General features: G+C 43.4%; 1 protein-coding gene and 1 long non-coding RNA gene across 3 annotated transcripts in view; one reads left to right on the top strand and one right to left on the bottom strand.

Moving 5' to 3' along the window:
• The window catches only part of LOC125465474 (uncharacterized), a 39,684-nt gene extending 35,669 nt beyond the window's left edge, over positions 1 to 4,015 (bottom strand). Inside the window, exon 1 of the mRNA XM_048559064.1 lies at positions 3,844 to 4,015. Within this exon, the coding sequence (XP_048415021.1) occupies positions 3,844 to 3,933 (90 nt within the window). The 5' untranslated portion in view covers positions 3,934 to 4,015. The remainder of the gene's footprint in view (positions 1 to 3,843) is intronic.
• A 67-nt stretch (positions 4,016 to 4,082) lies between these two features.
• The window catches only part of LOC125465477 (uncharacterized), a 66,671-nt gene continuing 44,217 nt past the window's right edge, over positions 4,083 to 26,536 (top strand). For both annotated transcript variants that reach the window (XR_007250253.2, XR_007250254.2), the window contains exon 1: positions 4,083 to 4,184. This is a non-coding gene — a long non-coding RNA (uncharacterized LOC125465477). The remainder of the gene's footprint in view (positions 4,185 to 26,536) is intronic.

Raw genomic sequence — 26,536 nt, 5'->3', positions numbered from 1 at the left:
GTTGTTAATGTACCTGCCTCAATCATTTCTGCTGGCAACACATTCCAAATGCGTACTACCTTTTGTGGAAGAAACGTTGGCCCTCAGGTTCCTATGCATTCTTTACCCTCTTACCTTAAACTGATGTCCTCTCGTCCTCGATTTCCTAACCCTGGGAAAAAGACTGAGTGCATTCACCCTATCCATGCCTCTCATGATCTTATACATTTCTATTAGATACTTCCTCAGTCTCCTATGCTCTAAAGAAAAAAGTCCTAGGTGGTCCAACCTCTCTCTATAACTCGGTCCCTTGAGTCCTGGCAACATTCTTGTTAAACTTCTTCACTCTTTCCAGTTTAATAATATCCTTCCAATAGCAAGGCCAAATCTGAACACAATACTCCAAGTGCGGCCTCACCAATATGCTGTACAACTGCAACTCGATGCCCAATTTCTGTATTCAGTGCCATGACTGATGAAGGCCGATGTGCCAAAAGCCTTTTTCACTGACTGTCTACCTGTGACTTCACTTTCAGAGAACCATGCACCTGAACTCCAAGGTACCTCTGTTCCACTTCTTAAGGCCCTGCCATTCACTGTGAAACTCCAACCTTGATTTGACTTTCCAAAATGCAAAACCTCACATTTATCTGTATTAAACTCCATTTGCCATTTCTTGGCCCACTTCCCCCGCTAATCAAGATCTTCCTGCAATTTCTGATAGCCTTCCTCACTCTCCACAATACTGCCTATTTGGATTTGACCGACTGTGGCATCAAGGAGCCCTAGCAAAACTGGAATCAATGGGTATCAGGGGCCAAATGCTCTGGTGGTTGGAGTCATATCTGATACATAGGAAGATGGTCATGGTTATGGGATGTTAATCATCTCAGCTCCAGAACATCTCTGCAGGAGTTCCTCAGGGTAGTGTGTGAGGTCCAACCATCTTCAGCTGCTTCATCAATGACCTTCCCTCCATCATATGGTCAGAAGTGCTGATGTTCGCCAATGATTATGCAATGTTCAGCACCATTCATGACTCCTCAGATACTGAAGCAGTCCATGTTAACATGCAACAAGATCTGGATAATGTCCAGGGTTGGGCTGACAAATGACAGGTGACATTCATGCCACACAAATGCCAGGCTATGACCATCACCAATAAGAGACAATCTAACTACTGCCCCTTGACATTCAATGGTATTACCATCACGAAATCCCCCATTATCAACATCCTGGTGGTTACCATTGCCCAGAAACTCCTTGGACTCACCACATTATCAGAGTGGCTACAAGATCAGGCAAAAAAACTGGGAATACTGTGGCGAGTAATTCACTTTCTGACTCCTCAAAGACTGTCCACCGTCTACAAGGCACAAGTCAGGAGTGTGATGGAATACTCCCCAGTTGACTGGATGAGTGCAGCTCCAACAAAACTCAAGAAGCTTGACACCATCCAGGGTAAAGCAGCCTGCTTGACTGGCACTACACCCACAAACATTCACTCCCTCCGCCACTGGCTCTCAGTAGCAGCAGTGTGTACCATCTACAAGATGCACTGCAGAAATTCACCAAAGCTGCTAGACAACACCTGTCCATCTAGAAGGACAAGGTCGGCAGATATTTGGGTCAAGTGCAAGGAAATGGGAGTAGCGTGGATTGACACTTTGGTCGGCATGCACCTCCAAGTTCTCCTCCAAGTCACTCACCGTCCTGACTTGGAAATATATCGCCGTTCCTTCACTGTCGCTGGGTCAAAATCCTGGAATTCCTTCCCTAATAGCATTGTGGGTCAACCCACAGCTGGAGGAGTGCAGCGGTTCAATGAGGCTGCTCACCAGCACCTTCTCAAGGGCAACTACGGATGGGCAAGAAATGCTGGCCAGCCAGTGACGCCCACATCCCACAAATGAATAACAAAAAAAAATTGTCCTGGATTTTTGTCAAGCTTCTTCACTGGGATTGTATGTCCTTAAAGGAAAAGATTATTTTTCGTTCCAAATTGTCTTTTATATGTACTGTGTATATTATGTACATATAAATTTCTTTCCTGTAATAAACTATGTTCTTTTGTTAAGATGAGATTTACAGTATCATATAAACATGTTCAGAAACTGGCAACCATAGTAACCAAACTTCAAAACTAAAATATATGATGGAATAAGAGATAATGGGAACTGCAGATGCTGGAGAATCCAAGATAACAAAGTGTGAAGATGGATGAACACAGCAGGCCAAGCAGCATCTCAGGAGCACAAAAGCTGACGTTTCAGGCCTAGACCCTTCATCCCTCTGATGAAGGGTCTAGACCCGAAACGTCAGCTTTTGTGCTCCTGAGATGCTGCTTGGCCTGCTGTGTTCATCCAGCTTCACACTTTGTTATATGATGGAATAAGCCAGGTTTCACTCTGAGATATGACTTGTCTAATATTACCATAAGCTGGAATCATGATATAGGATATGCTGTGACAATGTATCAAGCCTTCTTCAATTGCAAATATCAATTTCACAACATCTGCCACCTAGAAGGCCGAGCAGCAGATGTATAGGAACATCACCACCTGTCGGGGCCATGACGATTTGTTATTTTTCACTACCCTTTTAAAACAAAAAATAAAAGTTAATTCAGACTGATTGGGAATTTCCCAAAGATGCTTGTATCCTAAAGTGTTGAAGGTGTTTGATTTTAAAATTAGAAATTAACTTCACTGTTGTTTACGTCTGGCAGGATACTAGCACGCCATGTTGTGCGTGCAGGAGGACTATACCGAGCTCATTGTTCATGGTGTAAACAACATTTCAGGTTGTTTTGATATATATTCTGCAAGGTTAGGTCACACAAATGCACTTAATAATCTCGCCAAGTCACTCAAAGGGGAATATGCATTCAGTCTCAGGAAGGATTCACACCATTGATGTGGTTGCCCATTGAAATGATAGGTAAAGGGTGCTTTTGACTTTCTTTTTAGCTCTTGCGAAGTCTGGGGAAGTACCGTGGTGAGAATTGAAGGAGGTTCAATATCATGATAATGGGAACTGCAGATGCTGGAGAATCCAAGATAACAAAGTGTGTAGCTGGATGAACACAGCAGGCCAAACAGCATCTCAGGAGCACAAAAGCTGACGTTTCGGGCCTAGACCCTTCTTCAGAGTGTATTGGTGCCTGGTTGGTTTTAGATGCTTGTGTTGCTGCATCCTGATAGGAGGTCAGAGGAATTTTGTGACCTGTCCTCACTGAGGCTGCTATAGGTGAGGGACCTGGATCTGCAATACCACAATAAGATTTCTGTAGCTTTCTTTGGTAGTTCTGTAGCTGAGGCTACAGAAATGGGAGCTTTTGTGGAAAGGGAGGAAGAAGAAGGCTTTCTTTGAAGGCCCTATCCATCAAAGGGCTTCAGGAGCTTGTCTCATACCGCTGCCTCAGCTAGGAGCAAAGTTTGAGACACTTGTGGTTCGCCAGAGGTGGTCACAAAACAATTCCACTTTCGTCAAAACATTCCAGTTTTTGTCACTGATCGCACTAGCCAAAAGATGATGGAGGTTCAGTGTGCCATGGCACCTTCTCCTTATATTCATAAAGAATTAGGAGTGAGCACATTTTTGCCATTGGTGTGAAAAGCTATCCACACGTTATTCCCTCACATGAACAGGGGGGATTACAAAGACTTCCACTTCATTACGGTGTAGTTGGTGTGTGACCACGCCCAGTCCAAGATGGTGAAAGGCACTATATCAATGCAAGTCAACATACAAGACTAAAGTGCTGGTAGTAGGAAAACTACCAATTTTTATTGAGAATGGGGATTAAAGAGGAAGGATTGGAGCCGCGTGCGAACTACCCTATTTCCGGGGGCTCGCATATACCTGTGTTTGCTGCGCTGCTGGATTCCCCCGAACTCTTCGGTAGTTCAGTAAAGTCCTCCGTCTCTGATTAATATCTGTGCATTTTTCCATCAGATTTTTCTCTCGAGGGAAAACTGTTTACATTTATCCAGCCGAGCTCTTGCAGCTCGAATAGCTGATTCCTCCCATATGGCTCGTTTACAGAATTCGCGCGAGCGTGTTCCATCGTCATGGCAACCATGCTCGCGCTTATTAACGGACTCACGGCTTCGCTCGATGTTTACTCCAAACAGAAGCGTTCGCTTTGTCGTATGCAAAATGACCTGCGCATTTCTTGACCTGGCGATTTGTGTACCGAATATGTAAGTTTTCAATTTAAAACTGATACAGAAAATATGTTTGGGTGAACTTGCTTTCACTGCTACGATAGAAACCCTCTACCCTCCACATTTTTTTGATCCATTAGCTAAATCTTTTCAGTATCATCAAATCTGTGCCGCAAAAGACCACCGGAATTTTCAAGTAGATATGTGAAAGTAGGACTATAATTATACTCGTGTGTATAAATAAATTCTGGTTCAGCCATGATGTCCATATCCCATGACTGAATTTTAAAAATTAGATTTGAAGACCTGCCCGAAAATGCGATTAGGAGATTGAAAAAAGTAAATCTCCAAAAAAAATCATTCTAAGGTCTTTCATATTAAACCGCAAGAGCATCAATATTCTGGAAATTTAATCCCAGCCCTTATTTATCTTATAAATTTTTTGTATACTGAGAATGTCTTGCACCAGAGTATTTGTATGTAAGTGCATTTTACGTAAGGAACTTGAAGCAAAAATACCCCATTGACTGGTCCACCTGCTTTAATGCCTTGATTCAATGCTGAGATATCAGAGAAAATGTTTTAGAATTAGACATTTTTAGAATTAATGTTAGATTTTATTGTCACATGTACTCAAGTACAGGAATAGTGCAAAGTGTACAGTCTCCATGTCCAGCACCAACCCTCCAAAGAGCATCCCATCCAGACCCAACCCTCTACCCTGACACTGCATTTCCCATGGTTAATGCACCTAACCTACACATCCCTGGACACAATGGGACAATTTAGTATGACCAATCTATTCAACCTGCACATCGTAGGGCAATGGGGGAAACTAGAACGCCTACTGGAAACCCATGTAGACACAGGGAGAACATACAAGCTCTACACAGACAGCTGCCCAAAGGTGGATTTGAACTTGGGCCTCATCAGTCTGAGGCAGTAGTGCTAACCACTGAGCTATTGTGCCAACCAAAGCTCAAATTACTCTGGAAAGGCAAAATACCTCAAAAATTGAACAATAAGTTACACAAGTAGACCAAGTTGCTACTGTGTATTGGTATTTTTGAGTGGTAATTTCTATTAGTAGGGTACTGTTAAGAAATTCTGCCTACACACTACTGAGCAATGTTGTGAATGAGTTTTAGTGTCAATGTGTTCCAGTTGGGAAGCCAGTATGTGACAGTTGGCTGATTGAATCAAACAACATGTACTTTCAGTTGTTTGTGGTAGGCTGAATACAGACCATACTCATGACTTCATGTGAGATCTTTTTAGGTAATGTCTGGAAATAAAATCTTCTTTTAGTGTTGTGCCCTATTCTTTCTAGACTGCACATAACTGTCAATGCTTCAACAAAATGGTAATTCTTCATTTGTTAGTCGAGATGATAATTGGTAGGCTGATCAACTGTGGCAGGCAACCCAATTCCTTCGCTTCCACCACGTCTGCTCGCAAGATGGGGTGATCCACTCCTGAACATCCCAAATAACCTCTTATTTCAAGGACCACAATTTCCCCACTTCAGTGGTTGAAAATGCTCTTGACCGCATTGCTTGCATTTTCTACACCTCTGCGCTCACATCCCCTCCCTGCAACAAAACAAAGATAGAATCACTCTTGTCCCCATGTATCACCCCACTAACCTCCGGTTTCAATGTATCATTCTCCGCCATTCCGCAGCTGCATTCTGACCCCACAATCAAGGATATATTTTCATCCCCACCCCTATCTGCCTTCCGTAGGGACCACGCTCTCTGCGACTGCACAGTTCCCACTAGCCCCACCACCCTGGCACCTTCCCCGGCAACCGCAGGAAGTGCTACACCTGCTCCTACACCTGCCCCCTCACCTCTAACCAAGGAACCAAAAAGCCTTCCACATCACTTGCACATCTGCTAATGCAGTCTACTGCATCCACTGCTCCCGATGTGGCTACAACTAGTAGTCATTACCGAAAGAAGCAAAATATATAATTGTTGCTGTTTTTTAAATTACCTGAATTCGAGGTTCAAATTAAATTATGTCATGGCTGATGTCTTTACAAATCAAGCTGGCTATGTAACTTATCAATAAAAACTTGATATTAGATGTGATTCTATAATTGGGCGCAACTAACTGAACATTGTTGAGTGTACCAATAGCTGTACTGACAAACAATTTAAGATAATCAATTGAACCCTGTAACTTTACATTAGACTACGTAATTTGGCATGATGTTTGACTTTATGATGACTGAGCTTGCAGCACGGTAGCTCAGTGGTTGGCACCGTGATTTCACAATGCCAGGGACCTGGGTTTGATTCCAGCCTTGGGCGACTGTCTGTGTGGAGTTTGCACATTCTCCCTGTGTCTGCATGGGCTTCATCCCATGGTCCTAAGACGTGCAGGGTATGTGGATTGGCCATGCGAAATTACCTGTAGTGTCCAGGGATGTTTAGCGTAGGTGGGTTAGACATGGGGAAATGCAGGGGTAAGGGAATAGGTCTGGGTGGAATGCTCTTCCAAAGGGTGGTGAGGAGTTGTTGAGCTGAATGGCCTGTTTCCAGACTGTAGGGATTCATTTTCTTCTTTGCACCAAGAGTGCCTATTTCCAGCTCTCAAACATTCCTCTAGTTCTACTTCTGCCTCAGCTCATCTGCACCTGAAACACTCAACTATCCTTTCATTAACTCTAGACTTGATAGTTCTAGTACACTCTCGGCTGACGGACCATGATATGCCCTCCACAATGACCTCCATCATCCAAAAAGGTAATCCAAAATGCTGCTGCCCTTGTACTTAGTTTCACTGAATCCATTCTTTAATCACCCTGGCCTTGCTGACTTCCACTAGCTCCTACTTAACCTGCTGGTGGATTGTAGTAAATCCATTAGACTGATAATTCAGTGACTGAGGCTATTACTCTGGAAACATATGGTGAAATTTAAATTCACACAATAAATGTGAATTATAAAGTCAGATTTATGTCGAACATGAAACCATTTTTGAAGTTTGGGAATGAGGTCAGTGTGGACTAGTTGGATTGAAGTGTCTTCTTCCATGCTGCATAACTGTATGACAATGATTGTTACATACAGTGATTTGATATGATTTGATTTATCTATTGTCACGTGTATTTTGTTACAAAAGTGAAAAATGTTGCATTGTGTCACCACTCTCTGGCGCCATCTTAAAATACAGAAAAATAAACCAAAATGTAGAATTTAAAAGCAGAAAAATAAAGAAAATGTGTTTGGCTTTACAGTCCTTCTTGTTAAGTGCTCTGGAATGGGCTTGGTGGCCAGGCATGAGTATCCTAAGCAAGATAACAAAGTGTGGAGCTGGATGAACACAGCAGGCCAAGCAGCATCTTAGGAGCACAAAAGCTGACGTTTCGGGCTGAGACCTTTCATCAGAAAAGGGGGATGGGGAGAGGGTTCTGAAATAAATAGGGAGGGGGGGGAGGCAGATCGAAGGTGGATAGAGGAAAAGGTAGGTGGAGAGGACACAGACAAGTTAAAGGGACAGGGACTGAGCCTGTAGAGGTGAGTATAGGTGGGGAGGTAGGGAGGGGATAGGTCAATCCGGGGAGTACAGACAGGTCAAGGGGGCGGGATGAGGTTAGGAGGTAGGGATTGGAGGTGCGGCTTGAGGTGGGAAGAGGGGATAGGTGAGAGGAAGAACAGGTTAGGGAGGCGGGGATGAGCTGGGCTGGTTTTGGGATGTGGTAGGGGTAGGGGAGATTTTGAAGCTTGTAAAATCCACATTGACACCATTGGGCTGCAGGGTTCCCAAGCGGAATAGGAGTGTTTCTGTAACCTTCGGGTGGCATTGTTGTGGCACTGCAGGAGGCCCAGGATGGACATGTCGTCTAAGGAATGCAAGGGGGAGTTGATATGGTTCGCAACCGGGAATTCCCCCTTGCATTCCTTAGACCATTCGCGAACTATTTCAACTCCCCCTTGCATTCCTTAGAAACTGCACCTCCCAGTTGCGAACAATTTCAACAGTGCCACAGCAATGCTACCCGAAGGTTGCAGGAACAGCAACTCATATCAGCATCCCAAAACCAGCCCAGCTTGACCCCGCCTCCCTAACCTGTTCTTCCTCTCACCTGTCCCCTCCTCCATCCTCAAGCCACACCTCCATTTCCTACCTCCTAACCTCATCCCGCCCCCTTGACCTGTCTGTCCTCCCCGATTGACCTGTCCCCTCCCTACCTCCTTACCTATACTCACCTCTACAGGCTCAATCCCCGCCCCTTTAACTCGTCTGTCTCCTCTCCACCTATTTTCTCCTCTATCCGCCTTCGATCTGCCTCCCCCTCTCTCCCTATTTATTTCAGAACCCTCTCCCCATCCCCCTTTTCTGATGAAGGGTCTCGGCGCAAAACATCAGCTTTTGTGCTCCTAAGATGCTGCTTGGCCTTCTGTGTTCATCCAGCTCCACACTTTGTTTTCTCAGATTCTCCAGCATCTGCAGTTCTCATTATGCATGAGTATCCTATCCAGTCCTGATGAAGTTCTTGGCCCGAAAAGTCGACTTCCTGTTCCCCTGATGCTGCGTGATCTGCTGTGTTCCTCCAGCTCCACATTCTATTGACTCTGACTCCAGCGTCTGCAGTTCTTGCTATCTCTGAATGACTTATAACCCCACTGCAAAGCCTTTTCCAGGGATGGCCACCTTGAAGAATTTGTCCTCCTCCCTTTGGAAATACCTCAGCCAGAGTCCAGATGAAGGGTCTAGGCCTGAAATGTCAACTCTCCTGCTCCTCTGATGCTGCCTGAACTGCTGTGTTCCTGAGCTCCACACTATATCAATACCGACTCCAGCATCTGCAGTTCTTTTTCCCATGAGTATCCTACGCTGTGCCACTGCTACTGGAACAAAAGTCACCAATCTTTAGCGCCATTTCGTTTCCAGCAAAACCTCATTGCTGTGAGTTCTTGCTGGACCTCCACAGTGCAGACGCTGCCAATGCCACTGGGTACCACACAGGCCAAACTCGAATCCACTGCCACCATGAGTCTGTTTCAGGCCCGCTACACTGATGCATCTGCTGCCAGTGCCACTAGGTCTTGTACTGGGCCCAACTCACCTCCACTGCCACCTTCATGAATCTGCACTAGCTGCTGACACTGCCCAGAACACAAACTTGCTTCTGCTGCAGCAGCTATGAGTCAGCATAAGAACTGCCTCGTCAATGCAGAAACCATTGGGAACCCAAACTTGCCTCTGATGCCAAGAGTCTGTGCAGGATCCATGTCCTGCCACCGATGCTGTTACCGCAACAAGGAATAGAAGATAAAACAGAAAGAGAGAGAGAAAAAATAAAAGAAATGAAAAGGAGAGTACATGAGAACTTTCTTCAGATAGAGCATCACCTTCAGGATCCTATAATACAGCACAGCCCCATTGGTAAAACTGCACAGGCAGGATTTCTTTGTGACCAATCACCAGGATGAGGAGAGATTGCACAATATTCCCATCTACAATGATAGAAGAGCCAGTACATTGGTGCAAAAGAAGTCTTTGCACCATTTTCAGTCAGAGTTGTTGAGTGAACTACTGGGAATTCCAGTATTATGAATGCCAATTCACTTCATGCCATATGACATCAAGAAAATATTAAAACCACTGGATACTGCAAAAGCTATGGGCAGTGACAACAATCAGACAATAGTACTGAAGATATGGGCTCCGGGACGAGCTGTGTCCCCAACCAAGTTGTTCCAACACAGCTACAACATTGACATAAACATCACAATGTGGAAAATTATTTGGGTATGGTCTATTGACAAGAAGTGGGACAAATTCCAACGCAGCCAATTACTGCCCAATCAGTCTATTCTTGATCATTCGCACGAGTATAAATTTATATCCCGAGGGCTGCAATGGTTCAATAAGGCAGCTCACCACAATTTCTTAAGGGTAATTAGGGATGGGCAGTAAATACTAGCCAGTAATGTTCACATGCTTTAAGCAAATAAAAATCACCTTTGTTTTTGAATCTCTCCGTGTCTACCTCACTCCCAATCTCCCATGTGCCTAACCCTAGAGAGCAGCACATTCTAGAACTGGATAAGTGTTATGAACTAGAAGTAATTAATGACCTTATGGTAAAGGCACCACAAAAGTAACAGTGATCATAACATAATTTACTTTCATCTTCAGTTCAAGGGAAGGAGGACTAAGTGGATGACTAATGCCTTAAACTTAAATGAAGACATTTATGAGCGTATTTAAAGTGAACTGAAAGATTAGGTTAGGGATAGGTCAAAAGAGATGCAATAGAAGACATTTAAAATATTTTGTAACATTCCAGCGAGAAAGAAGGACTCCAGGAAAAGGATGAATTGTAAAGAAATTTCAAGAGAATATCAAATTAGAAGAAAAAGAATACAGTTACATGAAGATTATTGGCAGGTTAGAAGATTGGACATAATATGTAAAGTAGCAAAAAAGAGGCTAAAAAGGAAAATAAATTAAAATTCAAGAGAAGGTTAGCTATAAGTATAAAAAGAAAATAAGTTTCTAGGGATAAAGACAGTCTGTCCACCGGAGTGAGATTCTAAGAATTAACAATGGGAAATAAAGAAAGAGCAGAAGCAATGAACAGATATTTTGGGGTGGAATCTTGTAGTGACCTGAATTACATGGGCTATAGCGCGATTTGTGGCAATATCAGATAAGAAGTGCAGCAAGGTCTGTCTCAATGTTGAGAGCAACTCATGACATTTTCATGCATTTGCCAAGAGGCGAGGCAAACTTTTCACTAGACCGTTGTCGGTTGCCAATTAAGGGGCATTATAACTTGTTAAATACCTTGTTATGGCCACAACTCACCTTATAATATTCAGCTTCCTATATTACCAAATATCATGAGCTGGCTAGATAGCTGGTCAGAGCAGGTGGCAACAAGGAGCTTATATTTTGGTCAGCACCAAACAGCACCCCAGGGCATGATGCATGGCCATGAGCCATATGCAGCCTTCATCCACGGACATTGTCACAAAAACATAGAAAATAGGAGCAGGAGTGGGCAATACAGCCTTTCAAGCCTGCTGGGCCATTCAGTATGATCATATCTGATAATCCACCCCCTTGTTCCTGCTTTCTCTGCATACCCTTTAGCCCTAAAAATTGTATCTAATACCCTCTTGAAAACATTCATAGGCTTACCACTCTCAGGGTGAATAAACTTCTCATGTCAGTCCAAAAGACCTATGCCACATTCATATTTGCCAACCTCTCGTCGTGCTGATACCTCTCTGATTCACTTGCAGTCTACTTAGGAAGCATAGAATTGTATTGCAGGGTGAAACTAGTATTCAAAGGCTGCTGCAAGGACACTTTACACATATGAACTAGCACCCAACTCACAGACTGCACCAGACTGCATGTCATGACTGTTCGTTATCTGTCTTAGTGATCACTGACTTAGCATTTACCTGCATGTTTGCCGTATCACGCCCTACCTTACTTTGTCATGTCTAATAGTGCAGTCAAACAATCAGCCAACTTGCCTTGTTGGTCAGCAGTCCTCATTCAAGGATGCTTACAAGTTGCTTATGATATTGTACTACGCTGTTCTCATAACTGCACAATGTGCAGGGTACAGTTGAATGTGTCCTTGCAATCTGGGGAGTAGGTCATGGCCAGTGCTGTAGCTCCTTAGTGGCCAGTTCAGGGGATACAACTAATGGGTTGGGGAGAAGTACTAGCATCATTTATGGGTCTGGCCACTTTATGTCCATGGCTTGATGAGTTATGTTGCCCAGGGAATGGGTCTCAGTTAGTCTGTCCACAGAAACTAAGGGGAAAGGTTTTGGAGGGTGACAACCATCCAGACCCAGCAAACAGAAACACTCTGTCTCTTCTGTTTCTGAGTGAAAAAGCAAAAAACAAGTATATTACAAGAAAGAATTCTAATAAGTCCAACCAATCAACTATTGAACTAAAGAACAGATATTGTCTACAGGCAATAGTGTGTGATCATTGCTAAAATTAAAATAACCCTGAGAGGTTATTCCTTACCTTGTGGTCTGTACTTCTTATTTTCAGAATTTTGTTTTCTCTGACAGTACTGTTACCACCAATAATGTGTGTTAAACTGCATGTCTTTGTCCCTCTTATTTGTGAGTTTGTGTGTATTCTGGGTTTCAAGGAGGTATAATTTACGTTACCGTGTAGTAGACCAGTAATCCATTCTTCTTTCTTTGATGTCAGTTAGAGAATAAATGTGTTTACAATAAATTTAATAATTTTCCTGTTAATGATTTAACCTTTTGTGATGCTTTTATCCCAAATAGCAGCCAGTGAGGCAAATTACTTATTTTTGTTGATTAAATTGAGTGTTTATGATGGCTTGTGGAATATTGGAGCCCAGTTATTGACACTCTCTTCCCAGTAACAAGGTTGTGAGGGAAACTTTTGGAGTGGATGTTGAAAAAAATGTTTACCCTTCTGGGACAGTCTAGAATGAGGGGACACAATTTAAATACCAGTTCTCAGATAAGACAAAGATGCAAAATTCTTTTTTTCTCTCACAGCAAGTCATGATTCTGTGGAATTCTCTTCCCCAGCGAAGCAGTGGAGGCAGGGTTATTGAATATTTTTAAGACTGAGTTGAATAGAATTTTGATTGACAAGGGAGCCAAAGGGTAAGGGATAGACAGGATTGTAGACACTAGTCTTGGCCTTATGAAATTGTGGAACAGGGTCAAGAAGCTTATTTACCTACACCTGATTCATATGCTCCTATATTTTATTGGAAACAAAATGAAAATACTTAGTCTCATTGATAAACTTAGACTTATGATTATTTTTGCTTTCAATGTATTTAAATTTATCTCTTAACACTTGTGCGGTTCTGATCCTCGATATGAGAAAATGCTTAATATCCCTTCATTGCCTGGGAGGGTGTTGGTAGAATGTAGGTATATCAGGTAGCTACTTTTTATGTCCTGTCACCAGATGAGATTGAAAATGGACTCCAAAGAGGAAGGATCTTAAGCCTGGAGCATTCCAACTAACTTCTGTTTCTCCAAAATTTTGGCTGATTGGCCAAGCATTTCCAGCTTTTAACGTGTTTGTTTTAAAAGTTCCACTTGTATTTTACTAATTATTTCTGGGTAACATAGTTATCTTTTCAATCCACAGGGGGGTGCTGTTGTAATTATCAACAACAAAATTCTGCAAATGACCTCAATTGATACTTTTTCAAAATTAGTGATTCATTGAAATATGTTATTTAATTTTGAAAGTAGATGTGTTAGTAGATAAATGCAATCTGTAGAAGTACCACAGATAAAAATTTGTTTACACATTGATTAATCCTATGTAAGGATACAGTTTCATTTCAGTTACGAGATAAGACTTTGTTAATCATTGTGGTGGTGACCACATTAAGTTCACAATTGCTTAATGTGAACAATCCAGTTCTAAACTGTTAACTTTGCCCGATCTGTTTCAATCTTCCTTTTTATCAGTGTAACACATTTGATTTGCTTTTACGTCATAAAATTGTGTGCTGTTATTGTTTTCTTGTTCTTTGTTCGAACACATCGGTATGAGATATGTTGGTCTTCTGTTCAACTGAAACTAAATTGAGATTGTCCAAACTTGTTTCACATAGCATTTTGGCAATCTTCAGAGCAGAACCATTACCAGTCCAAACTGAATTAAGATTTGGATGCAGGAACATTGCCTATTGAATTAAAAAGATGCTAACAAAATGATGCTTACATTAAAATAATTGCAGCAGTCTGTGGGAAGAAAGAGACATGTAACGAATTACAAATCAGCATCTATTTCTGAATGGTTCTACTTTACTGTTGGTCTAGTAAAAATGGGATCTTGGTGTCAATCTCTCGATGAGTTTCAAGAAATTCCTGCATAGCCATTCAATCTTGGAAAACCAGAAAAAGAACAATTGAAAAAGTAGAATTTCATTCCTGTAATAAGTCATTGTAAGAAGCTTTTTAAATTTAAAATTAAAATTTTGTTAACTTTTCCTTTCTTGCTCCTTTCCACTCTCCCTCAATCTATACTCTTCTTCCCTCTCTGTTTATTATTCAGATGTAATTTAACACTAATTCATCCTTGTTTCCTTTTCCATTCTACATCTGCAGCACATTTGGAAAACCATAATATAATCAAGCTGAATCAGCATGGCATAACAAGAGGGAAATCGTGTTTGACTAACTTATTTGAGCTTTTCAAGGAAGTCTGAGCCAAAATAGCTGGTGGGGAGCCAGTAGATATGTTGTATTTAGACTTTCCAAAGGCATTCACCAAGGTTCCTCATAAATGCTTAAGTCATTAGATAATTGCCTGTGTTTTCAGAGGTAGTATATTAGCATGGATCGAGAATCGGTTAATGGGCAGGAAACAGCTGATGGGAGTAAGGGGTTCTTTTCAGTTTGGCAACCTGTAACCAGTGAGGTTCCACAGAGATCAGTGCTGGGACTGTAAATATTTACAATATATATTAATGACTTGGAGGAAGGAAACAAATATACTGTAGCCAAATTTGCAGACATAAAAATAGGTGGAAAGCTAATGTGAGAGGGTCATAAACAGCTTACAGAGACATGTTGATAGATTAAGTACATGGGCAAAAAGTTAGCATATGGAGTATAATATGGAATGATGTGAATTTGTTCATTTCGGAAGAGAAATGGTAGAACAGTGTTACGTAAATGGAGAAAAACTTCAAAAAGCTACAACACAAAGGCACTTGAGCCTATGTGTGCACGAATCACAGAAAGCTAGCACACAGGTGCAGCAGATAATCAGGAGGTTTAATGTAACTGTAGTGATTGTGATGAGGTCAGCCAGCTGGATATCACTGAATATGAGTTCCCTGAATAGGAATCTGTTCCAATCAGGGAGCCTTGGCCAAAAGGTAAAAAGAGGAGTTTCAGAGATTCTGGCAAGCTGATAGCTGATGTTGAAGAGGCAGTATTAAAGTCAAGGACTGTTCATGTATAAATAAAAGATGACTTGGTGGTCTCTGTGGAGTTATTTTAGCAATGGCGAGAGTAAGGCACAACCCCGAAGAAACAGTTGTCTTTGAGTCGGTGTAAACATTTCTTACGTCATGCCGTTGCTTAGGAAGTTTGACTCATTTGACCCTGCCTCCGAGGACTGGGCCTGTTATATGGAAAGAATGCTTTATTTTTAGCAGGCAAACAATATCATGGCAGATGAAAAGCAACGAATAATTCTCCCAACAGCCAGTGGAGCCACAGCCTTTTCTGTTATTAGGAGCCTGATTTCCCAGAGGCATCAGATACTAAAACTTTTCATGAATTGATAGATATAGTGAAGAAGTATTACAACTCTAAGCTTCCTCTGATTCTGACATGCTATCGTTTTTACTCAGTAATTTGAGAACCGGGGAATCCGTGTCAGGATTTTTAACCAGGTTAAGATGACTGGCAGAAGCATGTGACTTTGGTTTAACCTCTAACGAGATGCTTAGAAACCATTTCATATAAGGGATTAATGACGTAACTGTGCAAAAACGCCTACCAATGAAGCCCAAGTGGACTTCAAACAGGCACTACAGTTGGCTTTATAATTAGAAAATGTAGCAAGTGGAGCATATCATTTGCAGGGTTTTCCAATGGAGGTGGACACCCTTGCCAGTCTGACTGAGTTTGGGAAACACCGCTTGAGTGAAGCTAATTGCATAGCCTCACTTAGGACATATTTTTTCAAAGGAACTCTAGGTTAGCCCACTGCAAAACCCCAGAACAAAGCCAAGCCTCGGCCAAGTGGTTAAAATTTTCTTTAGGATCCTGACCAGTAAACCTTGTAGTTGCTGCTGGCTTGCAGACCCGAGACAGTTAAAGATCCCTACCAGACCTACACTGAGTAAGATAACTCATAGGCTGGTATCCATGAAGGTATCCAGGAGAGTTCATACCTTGGAAAGTCCATCAACATGTGGTTTGGAACAGGTGAATTGCTTTGAAACATTTAATCAGAACCAATGTTGGTAAAGTGTTGGAAAAGGTTATAGGGGATAGGATTTATAATCATCTAGAAAAGAATAAATTGATTAGGGATAGTCAGCACGGTTTTGTGAAGGGAAGGTCGTGCCTCTCAAACCTTATTGAGTTCTTTGAGAAGGTGACCAAACAGCTAGATGAGAGTAAATCGGTTGATGTGATGTGTATGGATTTCAGCAAGGCATTCGATAAGGTTCCCCACAATAGGCTATTGTACAAAATGCGGAGGAATGGAATTGTGGGAGATATAGCAGTTTGGATCGGAAATTGGCTTGCTGAAAGAAGACAGAGGGTGGTAGTTGATGGGAAATGTTCATTCTGGAGACCAGTTACTAGTGGTGTACCGCAAGGGTCGGTGTTGGGTCCACTGCTGTTTGTCATTTTTATAAATGACCTAGATGAGGGCGTAGAAGGATGGGTTAGTAAATTGGCAGACAACACTAAGGTTGGTGGAGTTGTGGATAGTGACAAAGGATGCTGTAGGTTGCAGAGAGACATAGATAAGCTGCAGAGCTGGGCTGAGAGGTGGCAAATGGAGTTTAATGCAGACAAGTGTGAGGTGATGCACTTTGGTAGGAATAACCAGAAGGCAAAGTACAGGGCTAATGGTAAGATTCTTAGTAGTGTAGATGAGCAGAGAGATCTTGGTGTCCATGTACACAGATCCTTGAAAGTTGCCACCCAGGTTGACAGGGCTGTTAAGAAGGCATGCAGTGTTTTAGCTTTTATTAATAGAGGGATCGAGTTCCGGAACCAAGAGGTTATGGCGCAGCTGTACAAAACTCTGGTGTGGCTGCACTTGGAGTATTGTGTACAGTTCTGGTCACTGCATTATAAGAAGGATGTGGAAGCTTCGGAAAGGGTGCAGAGGAGATTTACTAGGATGTTGCCTGGTATGGACGGAAGGTCTTACGAGGAAAGGTTGAGGGACTTGAGGCTGTTTTCATTAGAGAGAAGAAGGTTGAGAGGTGACTTAATTGAAACATATAAAACAATCAGAGGGTTAGATAGGGTGGATAGGGAGAGCCTTTTTCCTAGGATGTGACGGCGAGCACGAGGGGGCATAGCTTTAAATTGAGGGGTGAAAGATATAGGACAGATGTCAGAGATAGTTTCTTTACTCAGAGAGTACTAAGGGAATGGAACGCTTTGCCTGCAACGGTAGTAGATTCGCCAACTTTAGGTACATTTAAGTCGTCATTGGATAAGCATATGGACGTACATGGAATAGTGTAGGTTACATGGGCTTGAGATCGGTATGACAGGCGGCACAACACCGAGGGCCGAAGGGCCTGTACTGTGCTGTAATGTTCTATGTTCTATGTTCAATCAAAGTAAATATCTGGTTAAATGGTCATCCAGTTCTAATGGAAGTCGATACCAGCACGGACGTATCAGTGATCACAGAATAACGAAATGTGGAGCTGGGTGAACACAGCAGGCCAAGCAGCATCTTAGGAGCACAAAAGCTGATGCTTCGGGCCTAGACCCTTCATCAGAAAAGGAGGATGGGGAGACGATTGTGAAATAAATAGGGAGAGAGGGAGACGCAGACCGAAGATGGATAGAGGTGAAGATAGGTGGAGAGGAGAGGATAGGTGGGCAGGTGGGGAGGGTATAAGTCAGTCCGGGGAGGACGGACAGGTCAAGGGGGCGGGATGAGGTTAGGAGGTAGGAGATGGAAGTGCGGCGTGAGGTGAGAGGAGGGAATAGGTGAGAGGAAAAACAGGTTAGGGAGGCCGGGACGAGCTGGGCTGGTTTTAGGATACAGTGGGGGGAGGGGAGATTTTGAAGCTTGTGAAACCCACATTGATACCATTGGGCTGCGGGGTTCCCAAGCGGAGTATGAGTTGCTGTTCCTGCAACCTTCAGATGGTATCATTATGATCACAGAATCAGTTTTTAACAAAAGTCTCTCTGGACTCCTACCCTTAAGTCTACGCAAGACCTTTACTAGGCTGAGAACCTATACCAGGGAACCTTTACAGGTTAAGAGTACAACTTCAGTTCTGGTTTCTTATGAAAAACAGCTCATTCAGTAACCTGTGAGAGGCTCGGATCCAAACTTGATGGGGAAAATTAGTTGTGAGAGATTCACCTACATTGGTTCAACTTTTTTTTATTAGAAAATGGCTGCCTGAACAAAGTCCTAATACCTTGAGGTCTTCTAGGAATGTTGAGGGACTATCAGAGCAGCCAAGACCACCTTGCATGGTGACTATGAAATAATTCCATGATTTTCCAAGGCCTGCCTATTGCCATTTGCCTTATGAGCAAAAGTAGGGCAGAAATCAGAATGCTGGAAAGTGAAGGAATCATTAAACTAGCCCATTTTACGGAATGGGCAGCACCAGTCATGGTGATTGTGAAGTGGTCATATTTGGACTCAGGAAGTTCCACCAATACTTCTGTGGCCGAAAAATTTGTGATAATCACAGACCATAAACCCCTACTTGGTCTGCTTAAAGAGGAAAAGGCCAGCAATAGATTTGGGCTGCATTCATCAGTGGGCTGCAATACTAACTGCTTATATTTACACGTTAGAATGCCACCTGGGAGGCAGAGTAGTGATTGCAGATATATTGAACTGTCTCTCATTAGCAGATACACCAACAGTTGTATTCCCAATGGAAGAGTCTGTAATAATATGATATTTTCTGGACACACTCTCAGTCACAGCTGATAAAATCAGACCTTTGGATGTGGAAAGGTCCAGTCCTGTCAAAACTAAAGCCACAGGTGGTGATGGGGAAACCAAAGGGCCAAATTTTTTAAACTATTAACAGGGAAGAAAATGAATGAATTCACATTTAAGAAGTATTAAATAATACGATATGGATATCTTTTTAATATCAGTTTTTGGTTCTGGGCATTTGTGCTACTTGTTGTCCAGGTTCAGTAATTTTATAAACAGAAATTTCCAACAGCCAAATGAGCATCAAAGTTGGATTACAATTGTCCAATTTATTGTCCAATTTCTTAATGTATAAATATATCATTTAAAATGTATGTAAGGAATTAGTGATATGTTGCACCAGGAGCAGCTATTTTTGCTGGCACTAGACAAGGATTCACTAAATGTAAAATCTTGGACAAAACCTGATTACGGATAAATTCCAATTCAATCAATGTTTATAAGCATTTTCAAGGTATCATTTGATTTGATTTGGCTTCATGAAAATACAAATATTCCATACAAATTGTGGATACTCCCAAAGACTTCCTTTTCACAGTTCTCAAAATGCTTTTAGTAATATTCTTTCTTGGGGTGTGGTTGATGCTGGCAAGGCCACAGTTTTTCCTGTCCCTAATTGCCTTGGAACTGAGTGGCTTGCTAGCTATTTCAGAAAGTAATTAAGTGTGAACCACATTGTTCTGGATTTGGAGTAAGGCTAGCAAATTTCCTTCCCTGAAGGACATTAGTGAGATTGATGGGTTTTTAATAACAATCAATGATAACTTCTTGGACATCATCACTGATACTGGCTTTATGTTCCATATTTATTTACAACAGCTCCCAGTGGGATTTGAACCAATGCCCCCAGAGCCTTAGCCCCTACATTATTAGTTTACTAGTCCATTGAAATTGCACCATCCTCTCCCACAAACAGATACAGCAGCAAATACAAATGGACTTTTCAGTTGGCACTTCAATTACCAGTTATTTTATGCAATGTTCGTGGTCTGTTGTTTTAGTCAATTTATAGTTACTATTCAGATCTTTTTATTCCTGCTCAGCCCTGGAGTCATAACTTATTTTCTACTAACAAATAAATATACCAATAGGCTTTGGAAAAATATAAAATACTTCTGATGAATTATATGGGATTTGAATATGGGAGACAAAAATTATTCCACACACGTAGACCAAAGGGAATGGGATTTTAGCAGTTAGTTAGGAGTGCCAAAAATACATAGTATGCAGAAAGAATATTACATAGTGGAATCATAACCTGTGTATCTGAATGGGTTCCAGCTTTTAGAATAGGTTGAAATCACCATAAAAGCAGCAGATTGTATTATTTTCATGAATTGGGGACAGGAAGGATCCCCAGATCTGTATGTATGCATCTAGGCAGAACAAGCACACATTCAAAAGAAGCAATTGAAGTTTAAAGTGCCAAAAGCTATTGCACAAGCCAATCTCTTAAAGCCTTTGAAGTTAAACCATCACTGTACTTTAAAGGCGTCAGGTCTAAAAGTTGTAAGCATCTACCTCCCAGTCATTCCCAGTCATTTACAAGGAAGGCAGTTAAGATTTGCCAGCAATGCTAACGATGGAAGCTTGGAATGGGGAATGGGGGTCGACGGTTATTGCACAGTCATTCACGCAGTACTGTTCATGATACATGCACACGAGAGTTAATGATCTGGGGATGAAACCCAAGCCTAAGCAGGCCAAACCTTCTGATGTGTAAGACCTTCTTCACAAACCAATTATGAAGAACAGCAACATAAAGATTCAATGTTATAAAACAAATACGTTCAGGATGGTAAGGTTTGTACATCACAACTCACTAGTACTCCAAGTAGCCCCAAATGTTCATGCTAAGTGATTAGTTCACAAATTCAGCTACTATCAGGTTTTCTTTAGCCTGTCTGTCTTATCTACTACTCCACTGGTTCACTTAGCATCGGTGTTTGCTCCTGCAACAAATTGCAGGTCAGTTGTATCAGATAAGAGATAAGATGCTGCTTGGCCTGTTGTGTTCATCCAGCTCCACACTTTGTTAACAGGGGTCAATGACAGGCAAATAGATTCACATTGTTTTGCATTCATATGTCAAACAGCACAATGTTGAGATGCCGAGCACAAACAGTGTTAGGAAACAGAATAACTGGTCATGGGTTATTGAGGTTACACCTCTCCTCCGTGCACAGGTGAAGGCAAGGCAGGCTTTCACTCAAGACAGAAGCAGTCTAAAGAGGGCCCATTGTTTGTGATCACAGTCAGTAATTCCTGCAGGAATTCTCTTACTATTTCAGGAGCTGCCACTATGCTTACATTCAGCACAACTCCCAGGTTCCTCAAATGTTTGTTCTCCTGATATCATTTAAAGGCCGTTGTGGGTGATAGAGAAAGCATGACTAATGAAACCAGTGCAGAACCCTCAAACTAGTGGTGAATAGTAGTATAATCCTGGCAGGCATCCACGAAGACCATCATTCAACAGAAAATTGGTCTTCTGAAGATGATCTTCAATTGCTTGGACTATTTAGGAGAAGAACACCAGTACTTTCTGGACAGGATCTGAAGACTATGATTGTTTGCTGCGCACTTCATGACCTCACTCAATGATGCATTGAGAACGTGGAAAAGGGGAAAATAGCAAAGTCACTTATCTTCTTAGATGAGGAAGGATAGGAATCTGACAGAAATGCTGCAGGAGCCAACACCAATGCCAAGTGAACCAGTGGAGTAGTAGATAAAACAGACAGGCTAAAGAAAACCTGATAGTAGCTAAGTTTGTAATCCTAATCCAAAAATAAAATAATCTAACCTACATTCCCCTCAATTCACTGCTGTCCATGTGCATGTCCAGCAGTTGCTTAAATGTCACTAATGACTCCGCTTTCACGACTACCACTGGTAAGCTATTCCATGCGCTCACAACTCTCTGGGTGAAGAACCTCCCTCTGACGTCTCCTCTATACCTTCCTCCGAACACCTTAAAACTATGATCCCTCGTGGCAGTCAATCCTGCCATGGGGAAAAGTCTCTGGCTATCGACTCTATCCATGCCTCTCATTACCTTGTACACTTCGATCAGGTCACCTCTCTTCCTCTTTCTCCAGAGAGAAAAGTCCAAGCTCAGTCAACCTCTCCTCGTAAGACAAACCCTGCAGTCCAGGCAGCATCCTGGTAAACCTCCTTTGCACCCTCTCCAAAGCCTCCACATCTTTCCTATAATAGGGTGACCAGAACTGGACACAATATTCCAAGTGTAGTCTCACCAGGGTTTTGTAGAGCTGCAGCAAAACCTCGCGGCTCTTAAACTCGATCCCCCTGTTAATGAAAGCCAAAACACCATATGCTTTCTTAACAACCTTATCCACTTGGGTGGCAACTTTGAGGGAGCTATGCACTTGAACACCAAGATCTTGCTGTTCCTCCACACTGCCGAGAATCCTGTTTTTAATCCTGTATTCAGCATTTAAGTTCGACCTTCCAAAATGCATCACTTTGCATTTATCCAGGTTGAACTCCATCTGCCATTTCTCAGCCCAGCTCTGCATTCTGTCAATGTCTCACTGAAGCCTGCAATAGCCCTCGATACTATCAACGGCACCTCCAACCTTTGTGTCATCAGCAAACATACTAACCCACCCCTCAACCTCCTCATCCAAGTCATTTATAAAAACTACAAAGAGCAGAGGCCCAAGAACAGAGCCCAACGGGACGCCACTCAGCATTGACCTCCAGGCAGAATACTTACCATCTACAACCACTCTCTGCCTCCTGTTAGCCAACCAATTCTGAATCCAGACAGCCAAATCTCCCTGTATCCCATACCTCCTGACTTTATGAATGAGCCCGCCGTGGGGAATCTTATTAAATGCCTTGCTGAAGTTCATGTACGCCACATCCACTGCTCGACCCTCGTCCACCTGTCTCGTGACTTCCTCAAAGAACTCAATAAGATTTATAAGGCATGACCTGCCACTCACAAAGCCATGCTGACTCCCTTTAATCACGCTAGCTTTTCCAAATAGTCATAAGTCCTATCCCTCAGAATTCTTTCCAGAAGTTTGCTGACCACAGACGTAAGACTGACTGGTCTGTAATTTCCAGGGATTTCCCTATTCCCTCTCTTGAAAAGAGGAACAACATTTGCCTCCCTCCAATCTTCCGGTATGACTCCCATGGAGATTGAGGAAGCAAAGATCTTTGCCAGCGTCTTAGCAACCTCCTTTCTTGCTTCCCGCAGCAACCTATGATAAATCTGGTTTGGCCCCCCCCGGGAACTTATCAATCTTAATGTTTGACAAAATTTCCAGCACATCAAATTCCTCAATTTTGATCTGTTCAAGCCTGTTTTCCTGCTCCTCAATGCTCTCATTCACAACAAGGTCCCTTTCCTTAGTGAAAACCGAAGCAAAAAACTCATTCCCCTATCTGCTCAGACTCCACACACAAGTTCCCTACACTATCCCTGATCGGCCCTACCTTCTCCCTGATCATTCTCTTATTCCTCACGTCTGAGTAAAATGCCTTCGGGTTCTCCCTAATCCTTCCTGCCAAGCCTTTTTTGTGCCCCCTCCTGGCCCTCCTCAGTCCACCTTTGAGCTCCTTCTGAGCAAGCCTGCAATCGTCTAAAGCTGTGCTAGACCCTTGCTTCCCCCACTTGCGTACGCTGCCTTTTTCTTTTTGACAAGAAGCACCTCTGTACCCGTCATCCAAGGCTCCTTAATCTTACCCCTTCTTACCTGTCTCAGAGGAACAAATTTATACATCACTCGCAACAACTGCTTCTTAAACAGCCTCCACATGTCTGCTGTGCCCTTTCTGTGGAACAATTGTTCCCAATCTGTACTTCACAACTCCTGTCTGATAGCGTCATAGTTTCCTTTACCCCAGTTAAATATCTTCCCCTGATAACTGCTCCTTTCCCTTTCCATGGCTATGGTAAATGTGAGGCTGTTGTGGTCACTGTCGCCAAAATGTTCTCCCACCATGAGATCTGACACCTGTCCTGGCTCATTGCCGAGCACCAAATCCAAAATGACCTCTCCCCTCATCGGCCTGTCCACATACTGAGTAAGGAAACCCTCGAAAACACACCTGACAAAAACGGCTCCATCCAAACCATCTGCACTAAGGAGGTTCCAATCTATGTTGGGAAAGTTGAAGTCACCCATAACAACAACCCTGCTACGTTTGCACCTTTCAACAATCTGCCGGCCTATGAGTTCTTCGATCTCTCTACTGCTATTTGGGGGTCTGTAGAAAACTCCCAGTGAGGTGACTGCTCCCTTGCTGTTCCTAACTTCCACCCATACTGACTCAGTCGATAAACTTTCCTCGGCAACCTCAGCCCATACCACCTCAGTATACGAGTCCTCATCAAAGGTTCTTTCAGCCACCGTTATGCTGTCCTTGACCAACAAAGCCACACCTCCCCCTCTTTTACCACCTTCCCTGACCTTTATGAAAGATCTAAATCCTGGAACCTGCAACATCCATTCCTGACCCTGGTCTATCCATGGCTTCGAAATAGTCACAACATCGAAGTCCCAGGTACCTATCCAAGCTGCAAGCTCACCTACCTTATTCCGGATACTCCTTGCATTAAAGTAGAAACACTTCAATCCAGCTTGCTGTCTGCCAGCACACTCCTGTGACAGTGAGGTCCTGACCATGTCCTCCCTACGCTCATCCTCCTGTGTATTAGGACTACACCTCAGTTTCCCATCCCCCTTCTGAGCTAGTTTAAATCCACCCAAATAGCACTAGCAAATTTCCCACCCAGGATATTAGTCCCCCTCTGGTTCAAGTGGAGACCGTCCTGTTTGTAGAGGTCCCACCATCCCCAGAATGAGCCCCAACTGTCCATGTACCTGAAGCCCTCCCTCCTGCACCATCCCTGCAGCCACGTGTTCAGCTGAAATCTCTCCTTGTTCTTTGCCTCGCTATCACATGGCACGGGTAACAAACCAGAGATAACGACTCTGTTTGTTCTAGCTCTCAACTTCCACCCTAGCTCCCTGAAATCCTGCCTGACATCCCTATCCCTCTTTCTACCTATGTCGTTGGTGCCTATGTGAACCACGACTTGGGGCTGGTCACCCTCTCCCTTCAGGACCCCAAAGACACGATCCGAGACATCACGGACCCTGGTGCCTGGGAGGCAACACACCAACTGTGAGTCTCTTTCGTTCCCGGCAAACCTTCTATCAGTCCCCCTAACTATTGAGTCCTTAATGTTCTGCTGCTTGCATCAACATCTCCATCAGCTCATTAATGACTGAACCCAGAGCCTATTAAACTCAAGAGTGGTCGGTTCTCCAGGAGTTTTCAGAGTGTCAGAGACATTGACCAATGCTCTACTCATCAGAATTTAATCCTGAGCCCACTCTAGATATTTACCTACTCAGGTGAATTTCTGTGCACTGGTAGAGATTGGGTTGAATTCTTTGATTATACATCCTCTGGGTGTCCAGCTGTTGTTTCTCAGATGTGTCTTCTGAAAAGTAGGGAAAAATGGGCTTGTGAACTGGTACTGTTTATCTTTTGGCGTTTTATTGGCTCTGTTTTCCGGAGGGTTCAGAGATAAACATAAAGATTTACTCATCTCTTTCGATTCCTCCCACTTCCTACAGACAAAGGGGATGGCCATGGGTACCCGCATCGGCCCAAGCTATGCCCGCCTCTTTGTAGGTTACGTGGAATAGTCCCTCTTCTGCACCTACACAGGCCCCAAACCACCTCCTTCTCCGTTACATTGATGACTGTATCAGCGCTGCCTCTTGCTCTCCAGAGGAGCTCGAACAGTTCATCCACTTCACCAACACCTTCCATCCCAACCTCAAGTTCAACTGGGCCATCTCCAACACATCCCTCACCTTCCTGGACCTCTCAGTCTCCATCTCAGGTAACCAGCTAGAAACCGATGTCCATTTCAAGCCCACTGACTCCCACAGCTACCTAGAATACACCTCCTCCCACCCACCCTCCTGCAAAAATTCCATCCCCTATTCCCAATTCCTCCGCCGCATCTGCTCCCAGGATGAGGCATTCCACACCTGCACATCCCAGAGATCCACGTTCTTCAAGGACCGCAACTTTCCCCCCACAGTGGTCGAGAACGCCCTTGACCGCGTCTCCCGCATTTCCCGCAACACATCCCTCACACCCCGCCCCCGTCACAACCGCCCCCAGAGGATCCCCCTCATTCTCACATACCACCCCACCAACCTCCGGATACAACGTATCATCCTCCGTCACTTCCGCCATCTACAATCCGACCCCACCACCCAAGACATTTTTCCATCCCCACCCTTGTCTGCCTTCCGGAGAGACCACTCTCTCCGCGACTCCCTTGTCCGCTCCACACTCCCCTCCAACCCCACCACACCCGGCACCTTCCCCTGCAACCGCAGGAAGTGCTACACTTGCCCCCACACCTCCTCCCTCACCCCCATCTCAGGCCCCAAGATGACCTTCCATATCAAGCAGATGTTCACCTGCACATCTGCCAATGTGGTATATTGTATCCATTCCACCCGGTGTGGCTTTCTCTACATTGGGGAAACCAAGCGGAGGCTTGGGGACCGCTTTGCAGAACACCTCCTCTCGGTTCGCAACAAACAACTGTACCTCCCAGTCGTGAACCATTTCCACTCTCCCTTCCATTCTTTAGATGACATGTCCATCATGGGCCTCCT

This window comes from Stegostoma tigrinum, chromosome 29, assembly GCF_030684315.1.
Source record: "Stegostoma tigrinum isolate sSteTig4 chromosome 29, sSteTig4.hap1, whole genome shotgun sequence".
Classification (NCBI taxonomy): Eukaryota; Metazoa; Chordata; class Chondrichthyes; order Orectolobiformes; family Stegostomatidae; genus Stegostoma; species Stegostoma tigrinum.
The sequence above is the reverse complement of the archived record's forward strand: the minus strand, read 5'-3'. Positions and strand labels throughout refer to the sequence as shown.